Raw genomic sequence first — 25,309 nt, forward strand, 5'->3', positions numbered from 1 at the left:
CACACACACACACAGTGCATCACACCGCCTGAGCGCAGCGTAGACGCCCCCTGCCACACACACACACACAGTGCATCACACCGCCTGAGCGCAGCATAGATGCCCCCTGCCACACACACACACACACACACACAGTGCATCACACCGCCTGAGCGCAGCGTAGACGCCCCCTGCCACACACACACACACACACACACACACACACACACACAGTGCATCACACCGCCTGAGCGCAGCATAGACGCCCTCCGCCACACACACACACACACAGTGCATCACACCGCCTGAGCGCAGCATAGATGCCCCCTGCCACACACACACACACACACACACACACAGTGCATCACACCGCCTGAGCGCAGCATAGACGCCCTCCGCCACACACACACACACAGACAGTGCATCACATCGCCTGAGTGCAGTGTAGACGTCCCCCCTCCACACACACACACACAGACAGTGCATCACACCGCCTGAGTGCAGTGTAGACGTCCCCCCTCCACACACACACACACACACACACAGACAGTGCATCACACCGCCTGAGTGCAGTGTAGACATCCCCCCTCCACACACACACACACACACACAGAGTGCATCACACCGCCTGAGTGCAGTGTAGACGTCCCCCCTCCACACACACACACGCACACACACAGACAGTGCCTCACACCACCTGAGCGCAGTATATACATTCTGTAAATGGCAGAATATGAAGTGTCACCCACTAGGCTGGAAGGCCCATTGATAAAATGATTTGTGCAAAGTAGAAGTAGAGCAGGTAGTTCCGGAGTCCCAGGAGCTCAGAGCCCTGGACTTCTCTGCCTGGATCCCAGAGAGACCCAGTGCACCGGGGTTCTTTCATTGGAAGCAGTGAGAGCCTGGCTGGCTCAGGAAACCCCAGTGGAACCTCCTGTCGCTGCAGCTCTGGGCTGCCTGGGACCGGGCAAAAGCAGCACCCTGTGTGAACCAGGGCGAATGCTTCCACCCCCAATGCCTTCAGGGGTGTGGTCACAACAAAACAAAGCCAAGCTGACCAAGTAGCACCCTCAAGTGATTTCCATCTCAGGAGGAAACGCAGGTCCCATCCAGAGCTCTGTCCTGCCACTGCCCAAGGCCACTGCTGGGTTAGCCCATCTGGCTTCTCCATGTTACAGCCTGAACTGGGACTCTCCACGCTATCACATTACCCCATCCAGTCACAGTTATGAGACCATTAGCTACCACCAAGCGTGTGCTCTTCACGCCCGAGTTTGGGGGAGCAGTGCTGGGCTGGTGGCAGCGTGCACGCCCAGCACAAGCTCAGCTCAGCCACGCTCAGTTGGCTGACTTGACTTGACTTTCCTCTGTATCTGACTCCTGCTGGGCTTCGTCTCACTGGCTAGAGTGAGTAGGGTTGTATCATCTCGCCCAGCCACTGGGCCAAGTGTGGTCAGAGACCCTCTGGGCTGGGCTCAGCAGAGGGTCAGACGAGGGGGCCTTAGCAGCCCAGTGAGGAGAAGGCCTCTCTCTTCTCTCCCTCTTCTCTCCCCTTCCTCCCTCGACGGTCTTCTGCAGCACTTCTGCTGGGACTCAGAAGGGAGGTTGCTGGGGAGTGCAGGCCTGCTTGGGGTTGGAAATGGCAGACTGACCAGCCGCCCTCCGGGGTCTGACTGAGTTTGGCGCTCAGGCGGCGCCAGATGTGACTGTCGCCCTGGGCCAGGTTCTCATAAGCGTTCTGTGCCTCAGTGTGCTCAGCTCTGCCAGATCTGGCCACTGATTGCAGTGCCTGAGCCGTCGCTGAGGTCTGAGAACCAGCAGCAGGGGCTGGGTCTCAGGGAGACATTGTCTCTGACCACAGTTGTGACCCACAGTCACGTCTGTGCCCAGAGCCTAGGCACTCGCTGTCAGTATGGTGTGTGCCCTGCCCTGGCTGGGGAGGGGCTGGAGCCACGGCATGCTCCTCTGGCCAGGACCCCAGGGAGCATCCCTGACTGGCGTTCCAGCCAGCATGGGAGGGGAGAGCTGGGCTCCCACATGTGACTCCGCAGGGATCAGTTGTTTGCAGCAGTGTGGCTGAGTCAGTCGCAGGTTGAGAGCCGCAGGCCGAGGAGGGAATGTCCAGTGCTGAGGTGGGGCTGTCCTTCCAGGCCGCAGACAGGCTGCACTGCAGACTAGAGCGGTGCGGCTTGAAAGCTCGTCTCTCAGGCTCATGCACCTGGTCCGATACACGATGTCCCCCCTCCACCTCGTCTCCCCAGGTGTCAGAGCTGCTCTCCACTGGGGGTCGCCCACCACAGGTCTCCTTTCCCAGCTCCACCTGCACGGCTGTGGAGAGAGGCAAGAGCCAGGGCCTGGTGCAGGGCCTCGGCCAGCAGCCGTGGGAGATGCAGGTGCCAGGCGGTGCATGCCAGTGACACCACAGAGCCAGAAAACAGTCCACCGGTTGGAGAGAACAGAGGCAATGCTGGGAGCAAGAATCTGGCCCAACCCCCTGCCAGCCAAGAACTGCACGCTACGGGTCGTTATTCCCAGCCAGCAACAGCTGCCAGCTGAGGCTTGGTGGGGCAGAGGACGTGTGTGCCAGCACCAGGGAGATTTGCATTCCCAGCCCTTTGCCACCTAAGCCCAGTGCCAACGGAGGACCAAGCCTGCATCTTGTCTCCCGCACGCAGTGCTAAGATTGGGCTGAGGGGAGCAGGGGAGGCCCCTGTGGGATGCAGACCACTTCTTGCTGTGCACTGCAGACCCCAAGGAACCCCTGCCTTGAGCAGCTCCCACTCTAAACAAACAGAGGGAGAGGGGAGCAGAAGAGGGGGCTCTGCCCTCATTTTATAGATGAGGAACCTGAGGCATGGAATGGTCCAGGGCCAGGTTTGCCCTTGGGATGCTGAGCTCTTCTCACCTAGGGCATTTGGCAGCAGAGCCGGGCAGTACGAGTTCTGCTGGGGCAGGTCTCTGGGTGCCGCAAGGGAGGAGGCCAGCATAGAGAGCCCGACTGCTCCCCTCTGGCCTGGGGGGTTGCTGGATCGATACCCAGATCACTGGCCTCCCTGCACTGTGCCAAGCCCTCGGTCCAGGTCACATTTCCATTCCACAGCTCATGACCCAGAAGGTTCGACTCAGTCACCGCCTTCTGCTGCCCGTTCATTTCGCTTTGTCTGCCTGCCGCGGCCAGCAGCAGGGTCACAGCTTGCTCTGCTGCAGATCAGTGTGCTGATGTAACTACCAGCAGGGACATTGGAGCTGAGTGCAGGGGCTAAGGCTGTGGAGCAGACTGTTTCTCTGCATCAGTGGTCAAGGTGCCACTGCATGGGAACAGGAACCACAGCCCTAGGTGTGTGGGTTACACGGCGGCCTCATCCTTGGGTTTGAACGACTGGTGGGTGCGGGGGGAGGGGGGCTGGCAGCCGTTCTATGGGTGCTGGCACCATTGGGGCATGCGCTGTCCCTTTGCATGCACAGCCCTGCCTGGGGAGGGCGCCAGCTGGGCTCTCTCCCCTCCCCACCGCCCAGCTGGAAGGTTGTAAATAGACTAAAGGAAAAGCTGGAGCTGTTGTGGATAGACTGTGCTCAACCCAATAGTCTATTAATTCCCTTGTATTTCCTGAGTGCAATCGGATCCAAAGGCGGAATGTGACCAGCGTCACCCACTCTGGGTCTGCTCAGAAGCTGTGCACCTGGCGCAGGGAGCCGGGCGAGCTTCTTGGTCACATGCCCAGGGAACTGGAGTGAAGCCCTGACATGCTGGTTCCCTGCGTGGGAAACAAGGGTCCCCAGCTCCCTTTGGCCTCCCCCATCTCACAGCAGCTCCTTGAGGTGCCAAGGATTGGTGGGCGCTTAGCCCTGCCCGGTAGGGCCTGCTATGCTCAGGTGAGAGCCACGCAGCCCCACACCCAGGCAGTGACCCAGGCGCAGGAGAGGGCTGCCTTGCAAGGGGGTGTGTGGGGCTGCTGCACCTGTAGCTCATAGCAGGACCCTTGGCAGCACAGGCCTGTGCGCGGGGGAGCTGCGGCAGCTTCACCTGACCGTCTGTCTGTCCTGCCCCGAATGTGGCACAGCCAGACCCAGCAGCACACTTCTCAGCTGGCCGCCGTCCCGGAGGGGTTCTTCCTTCTGCGTGGGGCTCAGCCAGGCCCCCTTCTGCCAGGGACCTGCCTCCTCCCCCCCGGCAGCTCCACGCTCATAACCTGCTCTGCCAGCACGGCTCACTCTGCTTCCATCTCCCCCCACCCGCCCCCCGCCCTCCTCCCACACCTTTCCAGTCTCCCCTCCCCCGCGCCCCCCTCTCTCCCTCCCCACACCCCTCGTATCTCCCCTCCCCCACGCCCCTCCTCTCTCCCCTGTTCCACCTGCCCCTGCTCCCCTCCTCACGCCCCTCCTGTCTCTCCTCCCCCCGCCCCTCCTGTGTCCCCTCCCCCCACCCCTCCTGTCTCCTCTCTATTCCACCCACCCCTGCTCCCCTCCCCAGCTGGTGCCTCCTTCCCCTCCTCCTGCCTCCAGCTGGTCTCTGCCCTGACTCACCCTTGGCCGCTGGTCTCCCGCCCTCTACCCTCTGGTTCTGAATGGCTTTGTGGGGTGCCCATGAGCCCTGCGTGAGCTTGGAGCTGCGCTGGGCCCTGCCCTGCCCTGCCCAGCCAGCCAGGGCCCAGCCTCCAGCTGCTCAGTGCGGCTGCAGCCATTCTGAACAGGGCCTCCGATCTGGCTGCCAGGAGCCAGTTCCCTGAGCAGGGCCCAGGGCAGCTGTGGGGCTGGGGGTGCTCAGTGCCAGCGCATATCACGCCCCGTCGTCTCCCCCAACGGCCGCAGAACCTCCCAGGCGAGCACGGGGGCAGCCGCTGGCGCCCGCTCCACGGAGAGGGGCCTGTTCCACCCCAGGCTTCCTTTGTGGGCCTCGTGTGGGGTCTGCGGCTCAAGCTGCACGGCCACGTGGTCACCCCGCTGCCGAACCAGCCTCACAGGGACTCGGGCTGCTGCCCTGCCGGGCCAGAGGAGAGGCGCGCTCCCCCCCGGAGAGCTGGCAGGGCAGTGGGAGAGACGTGCTCCTCTGGCCGCAGAGCAGGGGCTTCGGGGGCTGGTGTAACCCACACACCTATAGGGGTGGGTCACTGCCCAGCGCAGGGGCTCCTGGACCCCTTCCAGCGGGAGGCGTCTCCGCAGCCTGAGCTGAGAGCCTGCTGGCTTTTAGCTCTAGCAGTAGAGGTCCCAGGTTCGAGTCTGCCTGCCAGCCTGACAACTGCTGCTCAGGGCCCTTGGCTGCCGGGGGGCGTCCCTTAGGGCAGGGGCCCAGGATGCAGCCCCTGTGTTCTGGCAGGGGGAAGGGAGGCAGCTGCACCACAAGCACTGGGAAGCTCTGCCCCCACAGCTCCCTTGGCCAGGAATCATGGCGGGGGGGGGCGCCTGCAGGTGAGTGCCAGCTGCACAGAGCCAGCTACTCCCCCTCCCCCACCAGCACATGGGAGCTGCCCCCGATACATGCCCTGCACCCTAACTTCCTGCCACTCCACCTGCCCAGCTCCCTTCTACACCCCAACCCTGAGACCCTCCTGCCCCCTCACTTCTGCCCTGGCCGCCATCCCCACCTCCTGTCCGGAGCCACCTCCCACAATCCAAACCTTCAGCCCTAGCCTGGAGCTCCCCCCGGCCCGCACCCCATTTGCCTCATCCCCAGCGTGACCCATCAGAGCCTTCATCCCCCAGCCCTGAGCCCCTCACACACACAACCCCTGGGCCTCACAATGGCTCCTCCATGTGCGAATGACTTGTGCTATGTGCACCGATACAAGGGTGGTGTGTCACACGCCAGCTCCCTACCGGGGCACAGAACAAAGCTCATTCAGCACACTGACAGAGAGCAATGAACATGTGCATCCTCCGCTGGCCAGGGCCATTTGAAGCCGGGACGTGCAGGGGACCTGAAGCAGCTAGCGATTTGCTGGGGGCTGGGATGGTGCCCCAGTGACATTCCCAGCAGGACAGTATTGTGGAGCACGTCCCAGTAGTATCCAAAGAGCTGTGCCAGCGAGAAGTCCTGTGACGCCTTTTGGACTAGCAGATTTATCGGAGCATAAGCTTTCGTGGACAGACCCGCTTCGTCAGATGCAAGAGCTATGAGAGCATCAGTATGCGCATCCCTCCAGCAAAGTGAGCCGGGAGTCTCCTGCGTGTGCCCAAGGTAAGAGAGTCTCCTGCACAGGTGCACAAGGTCACATGGCCCCATGCAGCCAGAGAGGAGTGAGCAGCTGATTCAGAAGGCACAAGGGAAGGAAATCGTTATTTCTCCTCCCGGGGCCATGGGGACATGTCTGCGCTGTGGAACAGGCACTGCTTGGGCCAAGACCCTGGCTTCGCTGGGGAGGAGATTGGGACAAATACGGTGTTTCCTTCGGCTCAGGGGTTCCAGGGAGACAAGAGGAGTTAAGTGCTTATTTCTGGGATGCCAGTGGGATTTGGGTGCCTGCCCCCTTTTGCCTGCTTGGCAAAGCCCACCTGCACAGCCATGCGAACAGCCAGCTGGGTAACGAGTGAGGCTGCGGGGTCACCCCAGGGCTTGCCAAGGCCACCGGCTGGCAGGACCCTCTCCCGGGGCTGTGCCTGGCTCTCTGAGTCTCGGGTTCACTTGGCATTGTCCAGGCGGGTGGGGTGCTTCCTGACCAGGCTGGGACCCATCTGGGGCCTGGAGCCCATGTGGCTCTCACCCCCCTTGCTCCACAAGGCTGACCAGGAGGTGCCAGGCCTCGTGTACTTCTCCAGGGAAGCGCCAGCAGGAGAAATGCAAGCAACCCTGGGTGCGATCTGCCTCTCCTGGTTTCTTTGCCGGAGTCAGTGCAGTCACCCTGTGCTCCAACCCTGCTCCTCCCACACTAGGCAGCAATCCCAGCCAGGCAGCTCCCTACCAGGTTCCCCACGGTCAGCATGTTCTCAAACTCTTCAGTCATCGGGTAGTGCTCCATAGCCATGAACAGCGTGTTGAGCACGATGCAGATGGTGATCCCCAGGTCCACAAAGGGGTCCATCACGATCAGGCGCACAAACGCCTTCAGCTTCAGCCAGAGAGGGCAGCAGTCCCAGACCAGGAACGTGTGGGCGAATTTATACCACCAGGGTGGGCACTTCTGGTGAGCTTCCTCCAGGTCTGAAAACAAGAACCAGACCCTGTGTCACTGCCTCCAGAGAAGAGTCACCTGATAAGTCAACAGATGGGAGCTGGGCTGAGGAGCCTCCATCCAGCCTCATGCACAGCCCCGAGAGTGGGTCCTGCCATCCGGTGGCCTTGGCAAGCCCTGGGGTGACCCCGCAGCCTCACTCGTCACCCGGCTGGCCATTCACACGGCTGGGCAGGTGGGCTTTGCCAAGCAGGCGAAAGGGGGCAGGCACCCAAACCCTGCTGGCAATAAGCATTTAACTCCTCTTGTCTCCCTGGAAACCCCGAGCCTAAGGGTTTGTCTTGTTTGTCTCTATCTCCTCCCCAGCAAAGCCAGTCGCGGCCCAAGCAGGCTAGTGGGGAGTGCAACAGGTGACTGTGCACTGAGCTCTCTGTTGTGCTCATGCAATGGGCCATTGGTGGCAGCGCCAGGCTGGCATAACGGCACAGGCATTGTTTTCATCCTTGCAAGCATGTGTATTAGGCAGGGCATGAGCCTGCTGGCAGACCCAGCCCACGTGCAGATGTTTCCCACCTCCAAAGAGCAGAGCAGCCTGGGGCAGCAAACCCCAAGAACCTGGCTCGGGGGGCTGACGTTCAAGTGTGCAGCTGACCTGAGCTGGAGATTTCAGCTGAGTGTTAAGCGCCAAATCCCAGAGAAAAGTTATTTATTTGTGTCCATGACTAGAAGCTCCAGTCCTGGCCCAGAGGTGCTAGGAGCTGCGCAAACTCAGAACAATCGATATGGACATATGCATCTCATGGAGCTGGAAGGGACCTTGTTGAATCTGCTCCTTCACCCCTCTTGGGAGGGCCAAGAACCATCCCCGACGGAGCATACACACACTTTAATCTATTTGCCCCAGGCCCCTACATGGCCTCCTCAAGGCCTGAGCTCACAGCTTAGGGTTTAGCAGGCTAATGTTCAAACCACTGAGCTATCCCTGCCCCGCAGCCTTAGTCTGCAGCCACAGTCACACTGAGCAGTCCTGTGGCACTTAAGAGATTAACAGATTTTTTGAAGCATAAACTTTCACGGGCAAAGACCCACTTTGTCAGCTGCATGTAGACGTGTAGACACGCCTCTGGTGAAGCGGGTCTTTGCCCATGAAGGCTTATGCTCCAAAAACCTGGTAGTCTATAAGGTGCCACAGGACTGCTCAGTATTTTTTCAGAACAAAGACAGTCCCTGCCGTAAGGGATTTACTGTCTAAGACATCTGATGCAACTGAGTGCCTAATTCCCATGGGCCTCTGACTACCCCAGCCTCAGTTACTGGTGAACAGGTGCACCTGTGATGGAACTGATGCAGCTGATCCACTAAATCAAACAGGACCATAAAGGGCCAGGAGTCAGGGGATGAGCCATTCTGGGTCTACCAAGCTTTTCTTGTGCTTTGGACTGTGGCTGTCTTCACAGTGCCTGCACCCTGGGCCGTGGGGCCAGCTCTAGCACCTGGCAACTTTTGTGTTTGGGTTTACAGAGAGGCTGGGCTGAGGCTGGTGTGGTAGAGCAAGAGGCTTAGCCCCCAGGCTGAGTTGCTAGCGATTACAGCATGCTTTTACTTGGTAAATTACAGAATTGCTCCCGGCCCCACATGCCCCAGAGATCAAACAGCAGTGCTGCCTGCAGTCTCACTCAGCTTGTTGTACAGTCCCTTTGGAACCCTGCTGTGGGCCTGCAACCTGTGGTACCCCGGCCACAGCCACCGGCACACACAGGCTCTGCCTCAGGGGCCTTAGGCAGCACCAGCCAGTCGCAGGTTCTCAGCAGGGCTGCTCATGCAGAGATCATGCACAGCTCTAAGGGAGCTACCGCTGGAGCAGCCCTTCCAATCCAGGCAAGCAGCGTCCAAAGGGTGAGGAAGAGGGGACCAGCGTAGCACGGCTAGAGCGGAGCCAGGGGAGCCCTGAACTGTGCTGGCAGTGAACCTGGGCTGGTAGGGCTGAGCGTGTCAACTCAGGCAGGAAGGTTGCTGGCCTGAGAACTAAAGGGGGTGGCAAGAAATGTCTTCTAGAAATCAGAAGGAAGTGTGGAGCTGCAGAGGAGGGAGGTTTGGGCACAGCCTGCAGTGGGGCGGGAGGGAAGCCCCTGCACTTGTTTTAAGATGGCACGTGCTAAGCAGGGGTAGGACTGGCGGTGTGCGACAGCAGGGCCTTGTGCTCGGGGGCTGACAGGCCCCTGCCCAGCCCATGTTCCCAGTCTCTGCTTTTCATTAAACGACATGTCCTAAAAACTCTTTCTGCTCCTCAAGGCTTCGTGGATTTGCCACTGACTGTCGCGTGCCAGTCTGGCCATGCAGAGCTTCCAGTGGCACACGGCCGCGTGGCCTCAGCCTGGCATGTTCCAGTCGCACAGCACCTGGAGCGGCCCCTGTGTTAGCAGTGCGGGAATCTACCTTCCATTGTGTTGGAGATCATGCTGACTGCGCTCTCAGCTCGCTGCTGCAGGCCAGGCTCAGCATGGCTGCCCGCTAGCAGGTGACCAGGATCGGGCTTGTCTTGCTCATCATCAGGACTTGGCTACAAAAAGGAGAGCAGGTCACAGCCTAAGGACCTGGTTCTCAGCAGCCCAACAACCACAGGCACCCCACAGCCCAGGCTGGTCTGTACTAAAAAAGACTGAGGCTCATCATAACCAGAAGGGTCTGGGGCTACCCCGGGAAGCTCCTTAACCCTCAGAAGGCTCCACGGCTGTAGCAGAGGCAAGTCTTTAGTCCCTGAAGGGTGTCCTAGCCTGCAAACAAAGTGATCAGAGCCGGGAGGGGAGCCCCACCAAAAGGACTGCAGAGGTGATCGGAGCCGGGAGGGGAGCCCCACCAAAAGGACTGCAGAGGTGATCGGAGCCGGGAGGGGAGCCCCACCAAAAGGACTGCAGAGGTGATCGGAGCCGGGAGGGGAGCCCCACCAAAAGGACTGCAGAGGGAAGCTTGTTCCCAGCAGGTTTGCTGTCCCAAAGCGGCACAGGAGAATCTGTGGGAGCCGTGTGCTGTGTCTGCTCTGCAACAGGAGGCGTAAGCTCCTGTGTGGACAGACAGACAGACAGGTGCTCTCTTTGATTGACCTAAGGCACTAAAACCGGCCCTGCGCAGGCCAGCCACAGGGTACGATACTGTCGGAGATCTGGCGCATGTGCCTGGGGGGCGAGGCCTGCCCACTGCTCCTGCTGTCACAGCTACGCCATTGTCCTTAGCGCGCTGGCTTGGTCAGTGCTGGCACACGTGGCTGCCTGCTGGGGCTGGGAGCTGGGCCTCCTGCTGCAGCACAGACGCAACTCACATGCTCAGGGGCCAGCTGGGACACCGGGAGCCCGAGAGCAGAATTCCGCCCTTGCTGCAGGAGAACAGCAGGAGCCAATTCACAGGTGCCTGGCAGCCTCCCACAGAATCTGAGAGCCACAGCCCTGGAGGTGGTCTCCGGAGGTCAGCTAGGCCAGCCCTGCACTTGGCAGGACTAAGGCCATCCCAAGAGGTATTTGCCTCTCATGGCCATTGGGGAAAAGGCTGAGGAGCAGCTGGTGGCTAAGGCCTGTCCCTGGCTCAGGGAATTCCCTGTCCTGAAGCACTGCCAGAGCCCCCAGTGACAGGGCAGTACAAGGAGTGTCAGCCCCAGTGGTCTTGCCACACTGGAACAGTCCATCAGAACCCCTGCAGCGAGCAGAGTGAGTTGGAGCAGCCCCCAGCTCTGGCTCCCGAGGCCCAGCGGTTGCTGGCTGGACTAGTCCAGCCTCTGCTAACTTGGTCCCTTGGCTGGGCTCTGCAGCAGTGCAGAGGCAAATCCAGCCCACTGTGTGCAGACAGCACCAGAGAAAGCAAAGAACTAGCACACACCTGCTCAACCGTCGCCGAGCGCTCCAGCACCACCCTGGCAGCGACTCGCCCGTTGCAGTCTTTGGATCCGCCTGAGTTCCCCACCTTCTTCTCCGCAGGGCCAGTGCTCTGAGAGCTGCCACTCAATTTACGCTCTTGTAACTGCAAAGAAACCAGAGACCTGCGAGGTGGGAGCTTCCTCGGTGGGGCACAGGGCGGGGCGGGGGGGATCTTTCTGCCGACATAGGAGACAGTTTAAACGACCCATTTCTCTTCAGTTCCAGTGAGGGTGTGTCTATGCCCCCACTTAAGTCGATGTAAGATAAGGTGCTCGGGGGTATGAAAAACACACCCTTAAGGACAGACTTTCCATTCACTTAATGTGGCGGCGCCTCCCCCCCCACAGGGAACACGTGTTTAATGGGTTTGGGGAGCAGCAGGTTTCCATTTTGAATTTCCAAATGACTTCCTGGAAGAAAATTCATTGCTGTTTAAATCATCATTTCAAAACTGTTACAGCCCCAGCCCAGAGTTGTGATTTCTTCACAACAAAACAATTGACCCCAAAAGATTTTTTTTCTGAATTTAATCCACCGGAAATTTCAGGGTTTTTTTGGTGTTTCTTCCATTTTGGAACAGAAAAAGCTCCAGAAATGGCATTGCTGGCTCCCACCAGCCGGCTGGGAGCAGGAGCGTCCCAGGGTTAGTGTTTCCTCACCTGCAGGCAGAGGGTAATAATCAGGGACACTTCACCGAGGCAGCGGGGGCGTGTGACAGGCTTTGGAGGTATGATTAATAGTATTAATGCAGAGCACTGGACATGGCCCCGGCCCCGCACTAACCCAGCACGCACCCCACATCCTGGGCTGGAATGTCCCAGGGGCTCAGGCAGTTCTGCTGGGAGTGCTGCAGCTCAGGCTGCCCCACAGCGCCGCTGGGTTACCGCCGTTCAGGGGCTGTTTTGCAGGCGGGTGGGCGGCACTCAGGGCTGCAATGGGCAGGAGGGAGGCTTTGCCTTGGACAGGGATCTCTGGGATCTCAGTAGATGTCTGTGCACACTGGGGCCCTGTCCTCAGGCCAAGCCCTGAGGTGCTACCATGCTACACTACAAGGCAATGCCTGGGGCAGTAACAGAGGGGTGGATGAAGAGGTGTGGTCACTGAGGAGAAGGGGAGATCGGGAAGTGGGAAGGGAGAGACGCCCCTGGGCAGAAGTGTTAACTGAACCGCTTGCTGTGGCAGGGAGAGGCTGGAGCTAAGAGCTGACGGCAGCATGGCAAATGAGACAAGAGATCCAGGCGGTGGGATCCTCAGGTCCCACCCCTGACACAACAGAAAGAGGATGACAGTGTTGCCTTAAAGCCTGCCCTCGGGTCCTCAGCCGTTCCTTCAGGTAAGATAGAGCAGCCTGTGGGTCACTCTAGCTTGCCTCTGCTGCAGTGCCCAACAGCAGTGGGCAGCAGGGGTCCCAAGGCCATAGCCCTACTGCTCTGGCCACCCCCGGCTGCAGGGAGTGGAGGCTTAGGAGCCGCTGAGGGCAGAGCGGCCATAGTGCAGCGCAGCACTGGAACCCCAGAGGTGAGTGAAGGATGGTCCAGAAGGCTGTGTTGGCCCTTCCCAGGTGCTGTTCGTGACGGGGGCTGGTGCACAGGCTGGGCCCAATAGGATGGCAGGACCACGCATCCCTACTTCATCCCCCGCAGGGCTGCCTGGCCCTGGTTGCCTTGAGAAAGCTGCAGCAAAGGCTGCGATTGCAGCCCAGCTCCAGCAGGGAAGGGCCACACCGAACTGCCAGGCCGCTTCGGAGTCCTGTGTGCCCCACCAGCCTCGGCTGCATTGGGGGCGGCTCTGCTGCAGCTGAAGACCCTGCAACGTGGATCTCCTCCCATCCACTGGGCTGCTGCTGGCTGCAGGCCCCCGTAAGCTCAGCGCTCCCCACCACTGCCCCAGCTGGGCTCACACCTCTGCACACTGGGCTTCTCTACCTCCTCATTCCCCTTCCCTTGGGGCCCCTTTTCCACCTGGCCCCTCACGCTTGGCAGCCTGAGCTGCAGCACCTATCCCAGGTGCTAGTTCCTGCCTCGCCCTGTTGACCTGGTCTGGGTGTTTCCCTGCTACCCCACAGACTTAGCACCAGTTCCACCCCAGCCCCCCACAGCCCCCTTGGACTGACCAGTCTCTCTTGCTCCTCCTGGTGCTTCTTCAGCTGCTCCAGGAGCTGCTGAAACTCCTCCTCTTTCTGCTGCTCCTCCAGCATGGTGGCATCGTTCTGCTCTGCATAGGCCATGGCCACCACAGCCAGGATGAGGTTGATGAGGTAGAAGGACCCGAGGAATATGACCACTACAAAGAAGATCATGTACGTTTTCCCAGCGGCGCGGAGGGTCTGGGAGAGAAGCGACACGTTCCACCACAGAAGTCAGACCGCGAGATCTCTTTACCAGCTGAATGCCCCTTCCCAGGACGAGGCCAGGCTGTGAGATATGTTCTCCCACTACTGAGAAGCCCTCGACCCTCACCCAGCTCTTGTGCTGCCATGTCAGTGGGCTGTAAGTTATGCTACAATCCCCAGGAGCCTCAGCACTAACGGTGTGCGTGCTCAGCTGGAGGGAGTGGGGCCTCTGCCCCAACAGGATGGCTGTGAATGACGAGCACAGATCCTCGTGCTCCTGTGGGTCTGAGGGCCTGGATCCAGGCAGAAGACCCCAATTGTCACAACAGTCTCCTCCACCCAACCCGGGGAGGTCTCCAGCTGTGGACACAGAGAGCAACTGGGGGGCTCAGTGTCATTGTTCCAGAAGACCCAGCTCCCTGTTGGAACTGGTCACTCTGCACTGCCAGGGAGCACAGCCGGGTGCTCCCTTCATGCCTGAATGGCTTTGGGTGAGTACCTATAAGCAGGAGGAGGAGCTGCCACATGCCCTACGCCTAACGACCAGAGGCTCCTGGTAGCTCTCCTGACTGCCGGCAGGTGGAGTCGCCATCACCATACGCAGCAGACCAGTCTACTAAAACCAAACAGTGGCCTTTAATTCCAAGGGCCTGCAGCCATGTGCTGAGGGCCGGGCAGGAGAGCACGAGCCAGGGCGCAGCCACAGCTGAAGCCCGAGGAAGGGAAGAGGGTGCGCACCAGCTGGAAGAGGTTCTCCCAGTAGTCCTGAGTCATAAGGCGGAAGAGGGAGAGGAAGGCCCAGCTGAACGTGTCATAGCTGGTGTAGCCGTAGTTCGGGTTCCTCCCAGCTTTCATGCACATGTACCCCTCGGGGCACCGCCTGCCAGAGGAAGCAGAGAGGAGAGGAGAGGCCATGTTAGAGCTGACTTCAGCCCTGCCTGCCTCCCGCCCTCCAGGAAGGGGTAGCCAGGCCAAACAGGAGTCCAGTGGTGACTTGAGAGACTCACAGAGCACGTGAGGGGCAAAGGAGTGGAGCAAGTGGGCTGAGCCAGAGGGGGTGCGGGACACAAAAGCATTCACTTCAGAGACCAATCCGCCTAACAGGGAACCCCGGACTGTCACCTGCTGCAGAGGAGCTCAGGCAGTGAATGCTAAGGAGAGCCCCTGGGTGGGCCACAGCCATCTGCTATGGACAGGCTCGAGTTGGTTGCCGGTCGATTTCTGGATTTCTGTAGCTCAAAAGTGCTCACTTCTCTCTCTCACCAACACACACACACACAACTTGCACCAATATGCACACTGAGCTTGCACCAACACACAGAGCTCGCACTAACACACAGAGCTTGCACCAACCCACACACAGCTTCCACTAACTCACATACATAGCTTGAACTAATATGCACAGAGTTTGCACCAACATGCAAACAGAGCTTGCACTAACTCACACACAGAGCTTGTACCAACACCCCTATACACCTACAGACAACTGAGCCCAGGATTTCAGAACTGGGTGCGTAAGGTCAAGACCTGAAGACCAAGTAGATGGCTACGTAACTGCAGGGTTAGTGGAGCTCAAGTCTGCCACTCTGGTGAGACCCCAGGGCCCGAGGCCATTCACTAACCCTAGGGTTCAAACCCAGGGCTCCAGCTTACGCCTGCACTACGCAGGCCTGAGTCAAACCGCCGCGCCTCAGATGCCGTAGCACCTCCCAGCATGCGGCTGCTTTACTGCTTTGCTCACGAGGCCATGTCCAGTCCAGCCACCACAGGAAGTCTGACCAGCCACCTCCTGCTGAGACGGCTGTCAAGCTGCCCGTGCCCAGCCCCAGAGGGGAAACTCTTGCCTGCACTGGGACACCTGCTTCCAGCAGCGGGCAGAGCTTCTGGCAGCACCTGACAGAGCTAGAAGTGGAGCTGAGGAGGACACGGACTTGCTGCTCACAGCCCTCAGCAGGCCCCTTCGCAGCCCAGCATGGCAGGATCAGGGCCGCAGGTGCGAGCCCTGGGAGATGACATGGTGCATTGCCCAAGGAGCTCGCCCAGCCCCTCCACCACGTAGGCAGGCCGGGTGCTGGCCAAGCCGTTCCAGCAGCAGGCTGCACTCTGCAAGCTGGCTACCGGGAATGCTGCCAGGCCATTGCTAACCAGTCTGTGCTGGGTGTGGTGGCAATGGAGGTTCCTGAGGCCGGCAGGTGTGTGGTTTACTCCCACACACGGTGCTGACTTTAGTTTCCAGACTGGGACTCGTGGGCCCCTCGTTTGCCCTCCTCAAGAAGCACACGAGGACAGGAAGCCCGAAGGTTGCACTGCCTCAGCCGGCAGCCCCCAGGAGCAGGCGCCCTGCATGGGAGCCAACGCTGCGGCACATGATGTCTGGGATCACCACCTGGGGGGAGCCTGCAATCGAGGGCCTGCTGGGATGCCACCCCCAGAGGACATTGCAGGAAATGGAGTTCCTGTCTCCCCTGTTATTCGTGGCAGCCCACGTGCCCCCCTTGCCGTGGCTTATCCAACTGCCCCACTCTCCGAGGCCCTGGCGAGCGGCGGCTGCGCTTTACTCCCAGCCACTGCTGAACGAGCTTCTGGCAGACTGAACACCTGTGGGATGTGTTCAGCCCAGCCCAAAAGTGCAGCTGCCCCTGCTGGAGCCGGGTACAGCTGGGCAGCCTGAGTCAGGGGGCCAGGGCAGTGTTCCCTGTAAACTGAGCATTTGGCTGGCTGACCAGGACTGATTCAGGTGCCGCTCAGCTGATTAGTAGAGCGCGTGCAGCGGACAGCAGGTGTGTCGCTTGCTGGTGTACCTCTGCACATGCCTTGGTGCACAAAATAAAATTTATTCCACCCACGGATGGAAACAGTCGGAGGGCACCCTGTTCAGGGAGGGGTGCTGGGGGTGCCCGGCCCAAGGGAAGAGGGGGACCAGCCCCAGTCTGAATGTGCTGGGGCATATTGCAGGGTGTGTGCGTGTGTTCCTACTGGAACTCTGGGGAGTCGCAGACAGAGGCGTTCTTCAGCACCGCTGCCAGAAGCAGGCCATGGCTGCCTACCAACCAGGCCCCTGGCACCTCTCTCCCCTGCAGGTCCCTTCAGACGCAGCAGCGGCATCAGCCTGGAGGCTCCTCTGGAATTAACTCCCAAGAGAACCTCCCAGAGGTGCAGTTCTTGGGGAGGCACCAACACCTCCGACGCCTCTTCCCTGCCATGCAGAGGGACGGGACCCCCAGCAGGGGCGACACAGCTGGCACAGGGAACCTGGAACCAGAGGGTGACCTTGTGCAGCGGCCAGCACGTCCACTAGCTAGGAAGTGCCCCATCCCTGGGAGCAGTGCTGGAGCGGGCCCTCTGCTCACGGCGGGTCAAGGGCCTCAGGGAGCGCCTCCTTGAGGAGAGGAGTTGTTGGGTACCAGATAAAAGTGGGCCTAGGAAGCCAAGGAGCTAATTTACTGATTATCAAGGGGAGTGGGCACAGGAGCCCAAGGGGGAGGCACAAGATGCTGGGGAAGCAGAAGAGGGAGAGAGAGCGGGGTAGCTAGGCCTAGTCAAAGGAGTAGAGAGGATGGGGCGGAGGGACCGTTTGGTGTCAGAGCAGAGGGCCGGGACGCAGAGGGGGGGACGCTCCGTGCCGGGGTGCAGAGGGGGGAACGGTCCATGCTGGGGTGCTGGGTGGGGGGAACGGTCCATGCCAGGGTGCAGAGGGAGGCACGGTCCATGCTGGGGCGCAGAATGGGGAACGGTCCATGCCAGGGTGCAGAGGTGGAACGGTCCATGCCGGGGTGCAGAGGGGGGAACGGTCCGTGCCGGGCACAGAGGGGGAACGGTCTGTGCCGGGGTGCAGAGGGGGGAACGGTCCGTGCCGGGCACAGAGGGGGGAACGGTCCGTGCCGGGCACAGAGGGGAAACTGTCAGTGCTGGAGCACAGAGGGGAAGACACCAGTCCTGGCCCAGCTGGGACAGCCTGGCCCTGATTCTGCTACAGCCACCCTGGAGCTGCCAGGGCAGGGAGAGTTGTCATTCCCCTCTAGCTTGAGTGCTGCTTCAAGGAGTGCTGCTTCTCTCCCCACAGTGGCCCTGGGGCACCCTCCTTCACCCCACACCTCTTCCAAAAGCGGCCCCACCCCATACATAACCTATATCCCCAGCCAGGGCCCTAACACCACTGCAGCTAAACCTCCTGCTCCAGCCCTGAACCCCTCATCCCCAGCCCCACCCCAGAGCCCTCACCCCCAGCCTGAACCCTTATCCCCAGCCCCACCCCGGAGCCCTCACCCCCAGCCTGAACCCTTATCCCCAGCCCTCTTCCCCGGCCCTGAGCGCCCTGCCACACTACCAGCCCCTCAGCCGCACCCTCACCACGTGCGTCACACTTCACCTCTGCAGGGGTGCACACAACAGAGCTCATCCCCTCGGGGTGGGAAGCCTCAGAGGGCTCCCTGGTGACAGATGTACAACCGGCCTTCACAGCCACCGCTCTCCACTCCAGACACACCCATCACCTCTGGCTGGCTGCTCCAGCTCTGCGCTGGCCTCTGTCCCCCGCTGCCTGTGCCAGTCCAGTGAAACCAGCCCCACTCACCCAGCGTCGCTGCTGTTCCCGCAGAGCAGAGCATCCAGCGAGCCCTCCAGAAAGTAGAAGTTCCCTTTGCAAGGCAGGAAAGAGAGAAGCCATGAGCCTCGCACACATTTATTTATCATTTGCAATACTCCTACAAAGGGCTGAGTGGCTGGCTGGCTTCCCAGGGCTGGACCGCACACAATGCCTGCACCACAGCCATTGCTTCCTCTCTTTGCTATTCTTAATGTGCTAATTGGCATGGGTGACCTTAGTCACACGGTTTCATTCCAGTTGCCTGCCTGGCTGAGTCCCAACCCCAGCAAGAGCTCGGGAGACAGCCAGTGCCAGTGGCCAGCGCGGAGCCTGGCATGAATACGGGCTAACGTCCTCCTGCGAACGTTCGCACCGCTCACAGCTCACTGGCGGGAATGTTCCCGGAGAGGGACTGGAACATCCGGAGCAAGGCCAGTGCCGGGACTTGGCAGGTTTGCGGCTCGAGAAGGTTTGCATGAGGCCTGCTGGGAAAGGCCACGCCAAGCCCACGCCTCCCTAAGACAGCCAGCCCCAGAGGGCAAGGAGACAGGGCGAGTGTCAAGCACATTCCTCTTTGATGTTGCCGGTGCACCGCCCCTCCCAGCGGAGACCACGGCAGCTGCTGAGACATGTCAAAGAGGGACGTTGGTTCCCTTTGCTGACACGGAGAACCAGCTCTGCAAGGTCAGGCCCTTGTGGTGGGCACAGGTCACAGCAGCCTGAGCCCCCGGCACAAAGCAGCCATGAGGCCCCCAACTTGGGCGCTGCTTTGCCCTTTGAACTATCTGGAGGGACCTATCTGAGCCTGCTCTGTGCATTTCAGTGGGTCACACCTACCCAGCCCCAGTGTCTATTGAACGGAGGGTGAAAAAGCGCGTGCACACACACACACACACACCCACCCCAGATGTGAGGCTCTAGCGTGAGCAGCTCTTAACTGGAACGCTCAGCGGGGTGTGCTGCTGCCATTTGCCGCAATCCCGGTACTTTGTGGGTATTGACTCTAACCCGCCGCTGAAGGGCCTTCCTGTGGTTCCTTTCACAGCCCCTGTCCCCGAGCTGAGTTCTGCTGAGCACTCCAAACAAGACGTGAGCTGCACCAGCCCAAACCTATCCACAGCTGGGTCACTTGACAGCCGCAGGCAGGCACCCTTGCCAGACTAGCAGCTGGTTCTGTCTCTGCGCTGGGGAAGGACCCCAGGGATGGGGAGGCAGTTTCAGCGCTGTGTCCCCACCCTTGCTGTGCAGCTCCTTAGGTCGGCCCTCTGAGACGGAAACACTTTTTTGTCATAAGACTTAGATTTTCTCAACATTCTCTGGTTTTGGACAAAAGCATTCATTGCTTGTGGAGTCCAGCTTCAGTTTTCGGCTTTTGCGGCCAATTTTGATTTGTCATTAGCTTAGTCACATAGGCCATACCTACACTAGCCCAAATCTTTGAAATGGCCGTGCAAATGGTAATGAGGATTACTAATGAAGATTACTAATGAAATGCATATTCAGCGCCTCATTAGCATGCCACCAGCTGCGGCTCTTTGAAATTGCTTCTTTTCGCTGCCGTGCGGTTCGTCCAGACAGGTCCTTTTCGAAAGGACCCCGGGTAGTTCGAAATCCTCTTATTCCTATAAGCAGCAAGAAGTGGCAATTTCGAAGAGCCGCAGCTGGCGGCATGGTAATGAGGCGCTGAATATGCATTTCAGCGCCTAATTAGTAACCTTCGAATGGCCATTTTGAAGATTTGGGCTAGCGTAGACATAGCCATAGTATGACTTTTTCCAAGGATGCTGATTGGCTTAGGAGTGGGCCTGTGAATAGCAGCTACATCTGGATGCTGATTGGCAGAGAAGAGGGGATCTGACTGGCAGCAAAGAGTCAATCTGGTTGCTTACTTTGGCGCATTAAAGCCGTGTCTACACCTGCCGGCTACTTCGAAGTAGCCGTGCCAACTTTGAAAAAGCACCCGCCACGTCCACACGTGTTGGGCGCTATTTCAAAGTTGAAATCGACATAAGGCGGCGAGACATCGAAGTCACTAACCTCATGAGGAGATGGGAATAGCGCCCTACTTTGACGTTGAACGTCGAAGTAGGGCACGTGTACCCGATCTGCATCCCGCAACATCGAAACAGCGGGGTCCGCCATGGCGGCCATCAGCTGAGGGGTTGAGAGATGCTCTCTCCAGCCCCTACGGGGCTCTATGGTCACCGTGTGCAGCAGCCCTTAGCCCAGGGCTTCTGGCTGCTGCTGCGGCAGCTGGGGATCCATGCTGCATGCACAGGGTCTGCAACCAGTTGTCGGCTCTGTGGATCTTGTGCTGTTTAGTGCAAGTGTGTCTAGGAGGGGCCCTTTAAGGGAGCGGCTTGCTGTTGAGTCTGCCCTGTGACCCTGTCTGCAGCTGTTCCTGGCACCCTTATTTCAGTGTGGGCCGCTTTGGTGTGTAGACGTTCCCCTGCAGCACCTACTTCGATGTAGTGCTGCTCAACGTCGACGGCACCAGCCCTGGAGGACGTGTAGACGTTATTCATCGAAATAGCTTATTTTGATGTCGCTACATCAAAATAAGCTATTTCGAGGTAGCATTCACGTGTAGACGTAGCTTAAGAGTGGAGCAAGGCACACAAGTGCTCACCTTCATCGTTGATGTAAGAATCCCAGTCAAAAGTACCATTACTCGGCCCAGTTGTGTTGCCGAAGAGAGTTGAGTTTGCAAAGGTGTCGTTGCCCATTCCAAAGAAGTCCTCTTGCAAAGTGTTGTTCATAGGGGGGGGCCACCTCACACACTTTTGCCGAAGGTTCCCCATGAACAACTGAAGGCCGATCAGTGCAAAAACACTCAGACAGAACACAGTGAGAATCATGACATCAGAGAGCTTCTTCACGGACTGTATCAAAGCTCCAACAATTGTCTTCAGCCCTGAGGAGAGAGATTATTATTGCTCTCACTATTAATTTGTTAATCACTGATAATGTCTAACATTGCTATGGAGTTCATGTGTCCCGTGAGTGATGGCCAGTGCCCTAACTCCAGCAGAACCTGAATTTCAATGTAAGGCAAGACCCCATCCCATAAAAATTGATCTGCCCATGATTTAGTGTTATTATCCTCAGGGTTGTAAATAGAACAGGGGGAAAATTTTCTGCCAACATTTTTTTCCAACACAAAATGCAGATTTGTTAACTCCAAAGTATTTTGCAAATTGTTTCAAATGAAGCCCCACAAAAAGTCCAGAGAATATGAAAACATTGTTTCCACATTTTTGAAATGGAACATTTTGATTTTTCAATTCAAAACAAATTTTTATTTACAAACATGAAAATGCTCAAAGTCGAAACATTAGATTCTGTGAAAATAAAGTATTTTGTTCAATCAGAAATGATGTTTTTGACTGTTCAGTTCATTGAAAATTTTGGAAAATGTCTTTTTCTCTTCATCCTAAAATGTGTTTCCACGAGTTTTTGGAGCTGCCAGTGAATGGAAACATCCCTTATTCACACAGTTCTAGCTGTCAAGTCTTTCTGGACTCTGCCAGACACCAGCTCAGACCCTGAAGCCTTAACTACCCCATGGCAAGACACCTGCTGCCCATGAGGTTTTGATTGACTCCGGAACCACAAATGACCCTACTGATGTACTGGGTCACACAAAAGAACAGGTTTTAAGACCCACTTAGGGATTCTGGAAATATACTGGCCCCAGATCTTCTCACCCCAGAAGAAGATATTGGTTCCCCAGATGGTTTCTGTCTCCCTTTCATGGTGTGTTTTTCCCTCTCCTGTGTCTTCTCTTGCACGGAAAGCAGAAGCTCTGATGAGGAGCAGGCTACTGCACAGAGGCTGGCTGGCCCTTGGAAGGTGAGGCAATTTATTTCCTGCATGCGATGGCCAAACTAGTGGTGGGACCTAGCCTGAGAATTCATCTCCAGACCCCAAAGCTGCCCTCCACCCCCACCCCACCACAGGTGTGCTCAGATCTGGCATTTGCTTTGCCCCCATTTCGTGTCCTGGGATCTCTTTGTCCAAGTCGCCAGAACAAGGCTTCTGCCTTTAAGCTAACACTCTCATCCTCTAAGGACCTAGCTACACGGAAGAACTGAGGCAAATTAGCTACTCCACAATAACTGGTGCAAATGCTACGCCAGTTACAGAGATTGCATTTCAGGTCAATTACACTGGTCAGGAAGTGCTCTGATCACCTTGGAATGAAGGTGACTTTCATTGGCTCCACAGATCCCCCACCAGAAAACCAGCTGGCCCTTTTGCTCGGTGTTGGCGCCTGTTGGAAGGTGCTAGCCCTGGGGGCAGAGGCACGTGCCCACTGGATTCATAGAATCATACAATCCTAGGGCTGGAAGGGAGCTCAGGAAGCCATTGAGTCCAGCCCCCTGGCCAAAGCGAGATCCACAATAACTAAATCACCCCAGCCAGGACCATGTCAAGCCGGGACTTAAAACCTCTAGGCAGGGAGATTCCACCACCTCTCAAAGTAACACATTCCAGTGCTTCACCACCATCTAACATCCAGCCTACACCTCCCCTCTGTAACTTGAGTCCATTGTTCCTCGTTAGGTCATCTGTCACCATTGAGAACAGCCTCTCTCCATCCTCTTTGGAATCCCTCTTCAGGAAGTTGAAGGCTGCTATCAAATCGCCCCTCACTCTTCTCTTCTGGAAACTAAAGAAGCCCAAATCTCTCAGCCTTCCCTCACAGGCCGTGTGCTCCAGCCCCTTAATCATTTCCATTGCCGTCCCCTGGTCCCACTCCAGTGCATATATAAGGGAGCCCACAACTGGATGCAATACTCCAGATGTGGCCTTGTGAGTGTTGAATAGAGGGGAATAATATATTCTGCTGGAGACGCTTCTCCCAATGCACCCCAATGTTCCATTAGCATCTTTGGCTGCAAGGGCACACTGTTGACTCATATCCAGCCTCTCACGCGCTGTAATCCCCAGGTCCTTTTCTGCTGCACTGCTGCTTAGCCAGGCAGTTCCCATCCTGTGACAATGCTTGGGATTCTTCCGCCCCAAGTGTAGGACTCTGCACTTCTCCTTTTTGAACCTCAGGAGTCCTGCACTGTGAAACTGAGAGAAGATGAAAAACCCAATAGCCCTATTCCTGTGCTGGGGTCAGAGTAAGGGAGTCACTGTGTGGTTTTCCTTTTGACCATTATCTGCTATGACATTCGTTGGGGGTCCCCCCACCTACCCCCGTTGCTGCGTTTGTCTGAGGAAGCACTACTCATGTGAGTAAAAAGAGCAGGCTTCTGCTAGCGTACACCCCTTCTGCCTCGGCAGGCAGGGAAAGAAGCCAGGACACAGGACTTCTCATCCAGAGGAAATATGCCCAGAGATACACACACAGGGCTACTCCTGGGATGCCCAGAGGCTCCCCTGGGTCTTTGCCTGAGGAATGTCAGCACCCTGTCAGAAACCTGGCAATGGCTGCTAGCCCCAAGGGTGCCGCACTGTGCCAGTGAGGCAGCCTCCCCTGTGACCCTGTGCGCCTGGCTGTGCTCCTACCATCACAGCCGCAGAGCTAGGTGTGCTCAGGGCCAGGACCCACCCTCTGGCCCAACGCTGGGCACAGCCAGGGAGTCTGAATGTACAGCTAACCCACGGTCAGCGAGAGACGGGGAGGAGATGACTGCCAGGAGGCCCAGACTAGAGCTAAGGGTCTCTCTACGCAGCAGTTAGACCCCCACTGCTGGCCCAGCCAGCTGCCTTGGGCACGTGGGTCTCAGGCAGGGGGCTGGTTAATTGTGATGCAGAGGTTTGGGCTCAGGCTGGACTTGGGGCTCTGGGATGCTGCGGGGGGTGTGGGGCAGGATCCTGAACATCTACCCTGCAGTTAAACTGCCCCTCGCCTGAGCCCTGCAATCCCACATCAACTGGTCCAGGCCAGCCGGGGTGTCCAACTGCAGCGCAGACAGGCCCTAACCCTGCCAGCTAAACCCTCTCCTGTGCTAGCCACCACATGCTCCTCAGCGCCCAGCTTTCCGCCTGCACCCAGTTCTGGAGGCCAGTCCAGATGGAGCTAAAACCAGGATGGCTCAGCGCAAGCCCGCGGGGAATCAGGGTCAGGAGTATGCCTGGCACAGAGCCCCAGCTCCCCAGACAGGGAGGCACGTGCAGGTCCTTTGCGTAATTCAGTCACTGCGGAGATACCCCAGTGCAGTGCAAAGGCCAAATCCGCTTCTCGTGTTCACCAGCCTACTGTGCTCAGCTGAATAAGACCAGGAGAACATAAGCACACAATGGCCACGGTGGTCAGAGCAATGGCCCTGACGGCAGCCCGTGTGGGGCTCTTCGAGGGAAAAAGCAGAACAGGGCAATTTATAGAGCGATCCATCCCCGTCACCCACTCCTGGCTGCCAGCAGCCGGACACTGAGGGGCACCCAGAGCCAGGGGCAGCATCCCTGACTGCCTGGGCTAATGGCCAGGGATGGAACTGCCCTCCCTGGACAGCTCGTGCTTTATGCCCCGGCCTTCAGAGCACATGGTGAGCAGCCGCACCGGCTGACAGGGAGCTGTAGGAAGCAACGCTCCCTTGCTGCGGTTTTCACTGGCTGCCTGTCAATGCAGGAAGGGGCCGGGGGACATGGGGAGCTGGGGTGCTCCACTGCAGGAGGCTGAGCAGCAGGCAGCCAGGCAGGTAAAAGGAGCTGGCTGCAGGGTGCTCCCACCCCCACAGGCTCAGAACTGCCCTAGCCCCAAGCCCCACAATGCGCCTTTAAGGAGGGTGCGGGAGGGCTGAAGCCCTGCCCTGAAATTCACACTGGGCGGCTCCTTGCTGTTCCCTTCCCACCACTGCCAGGGAGCAGGGGGAAAGTGCACAGCCTGCATGCATGCCTCTCCCTCCTGGCTCCTGAGGACGAGGTGACCCCTGCTGCGCACTTTCCCCTCGCTCCCTGACAGTGGTGGAAGGGGGCAGGAAACAGCTTCCTGGCAGGAACCTCGGGGTCGGGGAGAGCTTTGGCTGACCCTGCCCTCCCGGCACGTCCTCCCCTCCCACCCTGCCTGGGGCCCCGGGAGGGGAACAGGCCAGTGATCTGGGTTAGTTCTCCCGGCCTCTAGCACATCCTCCCCTTGAACAGTAACAGAGAAGGAGCCGTGTTAGTCTATATAGTATCAAAACAAAAAAGCGGTCAAGTGGCACTTTGAGACTAACAAAATAATGTATTAGGTGAGCTCTTGTGGGACAAAAGTGGGTCTGTCCCATGAAAGCTCATCGCCTAATACATTATTTTGTTAGTCTTTAAAGTGCTACTTGGCTGCTTTTTTGTTCTGATCCTCCCCTTGGGCGTCTCTTTCCAAAGCCTGAACAGCCCCAGTCTTTGAGCTCTCCCTCATGAATAGGCCCCTGAATAAATGGGATTCACTCGCTCACTGTGTAGAAACCAG

General features: G+C 58.3%; 1 protein-coding gene across 3 annotated transcripts in view; it reads right to left on the reverse strand.

The window, feature by feature from the left end:
* Nucleotides 1–25,309, reverse strand: part of SCN4A (sodium voltage-gated channel alpha subunit 4) — a 196,797-nt gene that overhangs the window by 77,951 nt on the left and 93,537 nt on the right. For all 3 annotated transcript variants that reach the window (XM_074979090.1, XM_074979089.1, XM_074979088.1), the window contains exons 7-13: nucleotides 20,537–20,821; nucleotides 17,896–17,959; nucleotides 14,061–14,202; nucleotides 13,104–13,316; nucleotides 10,953–11,093; nucleotides 9,522–9,645; nucleotides 6,876–7,114 (exon numbers count right to left, since the gene is read on the reverse strand). In XM_074979090.1, the coding sequence (XP_074835191.1) occupies nucleotides 6,876–7,114; nucleotides 9,522–9,645; nucleotides 10,953–11,093; nucleotides 13,104–13,316; nucleotides 14,061–14,202; nucleotides 17,896–17,959; nucleotides 20,537–20,821 (1,208 nt within the window). The remainder of the gene's footprint in view (nucleotides 1–6,875; nucleotides 7,115–9,521; nucleotides 9,646–10,952; nucleotides 11,094–13,103; nucleotides 13,317–14,060; nucleotides 14,203–17,895; nucleotides 17,960–20,536; nucleotides 20,822–25,309) is intronic.

This window comes from Carettochelys insculpta, chromosome 28 (assembly GCF_033958435.1).
Source record: "Carettochelys insculpta isolate YL-2023 chromosome 28, ASM3395843v1, whole genome shotgun sequence".
In the NCBI taxonomy this organism is placed as follows: domain Eukaryota; kingdom Metazoa; phylum Chordata; order Testudines; family Carettochelyidae; genus Carettochelys; species Carettochelys insculpta.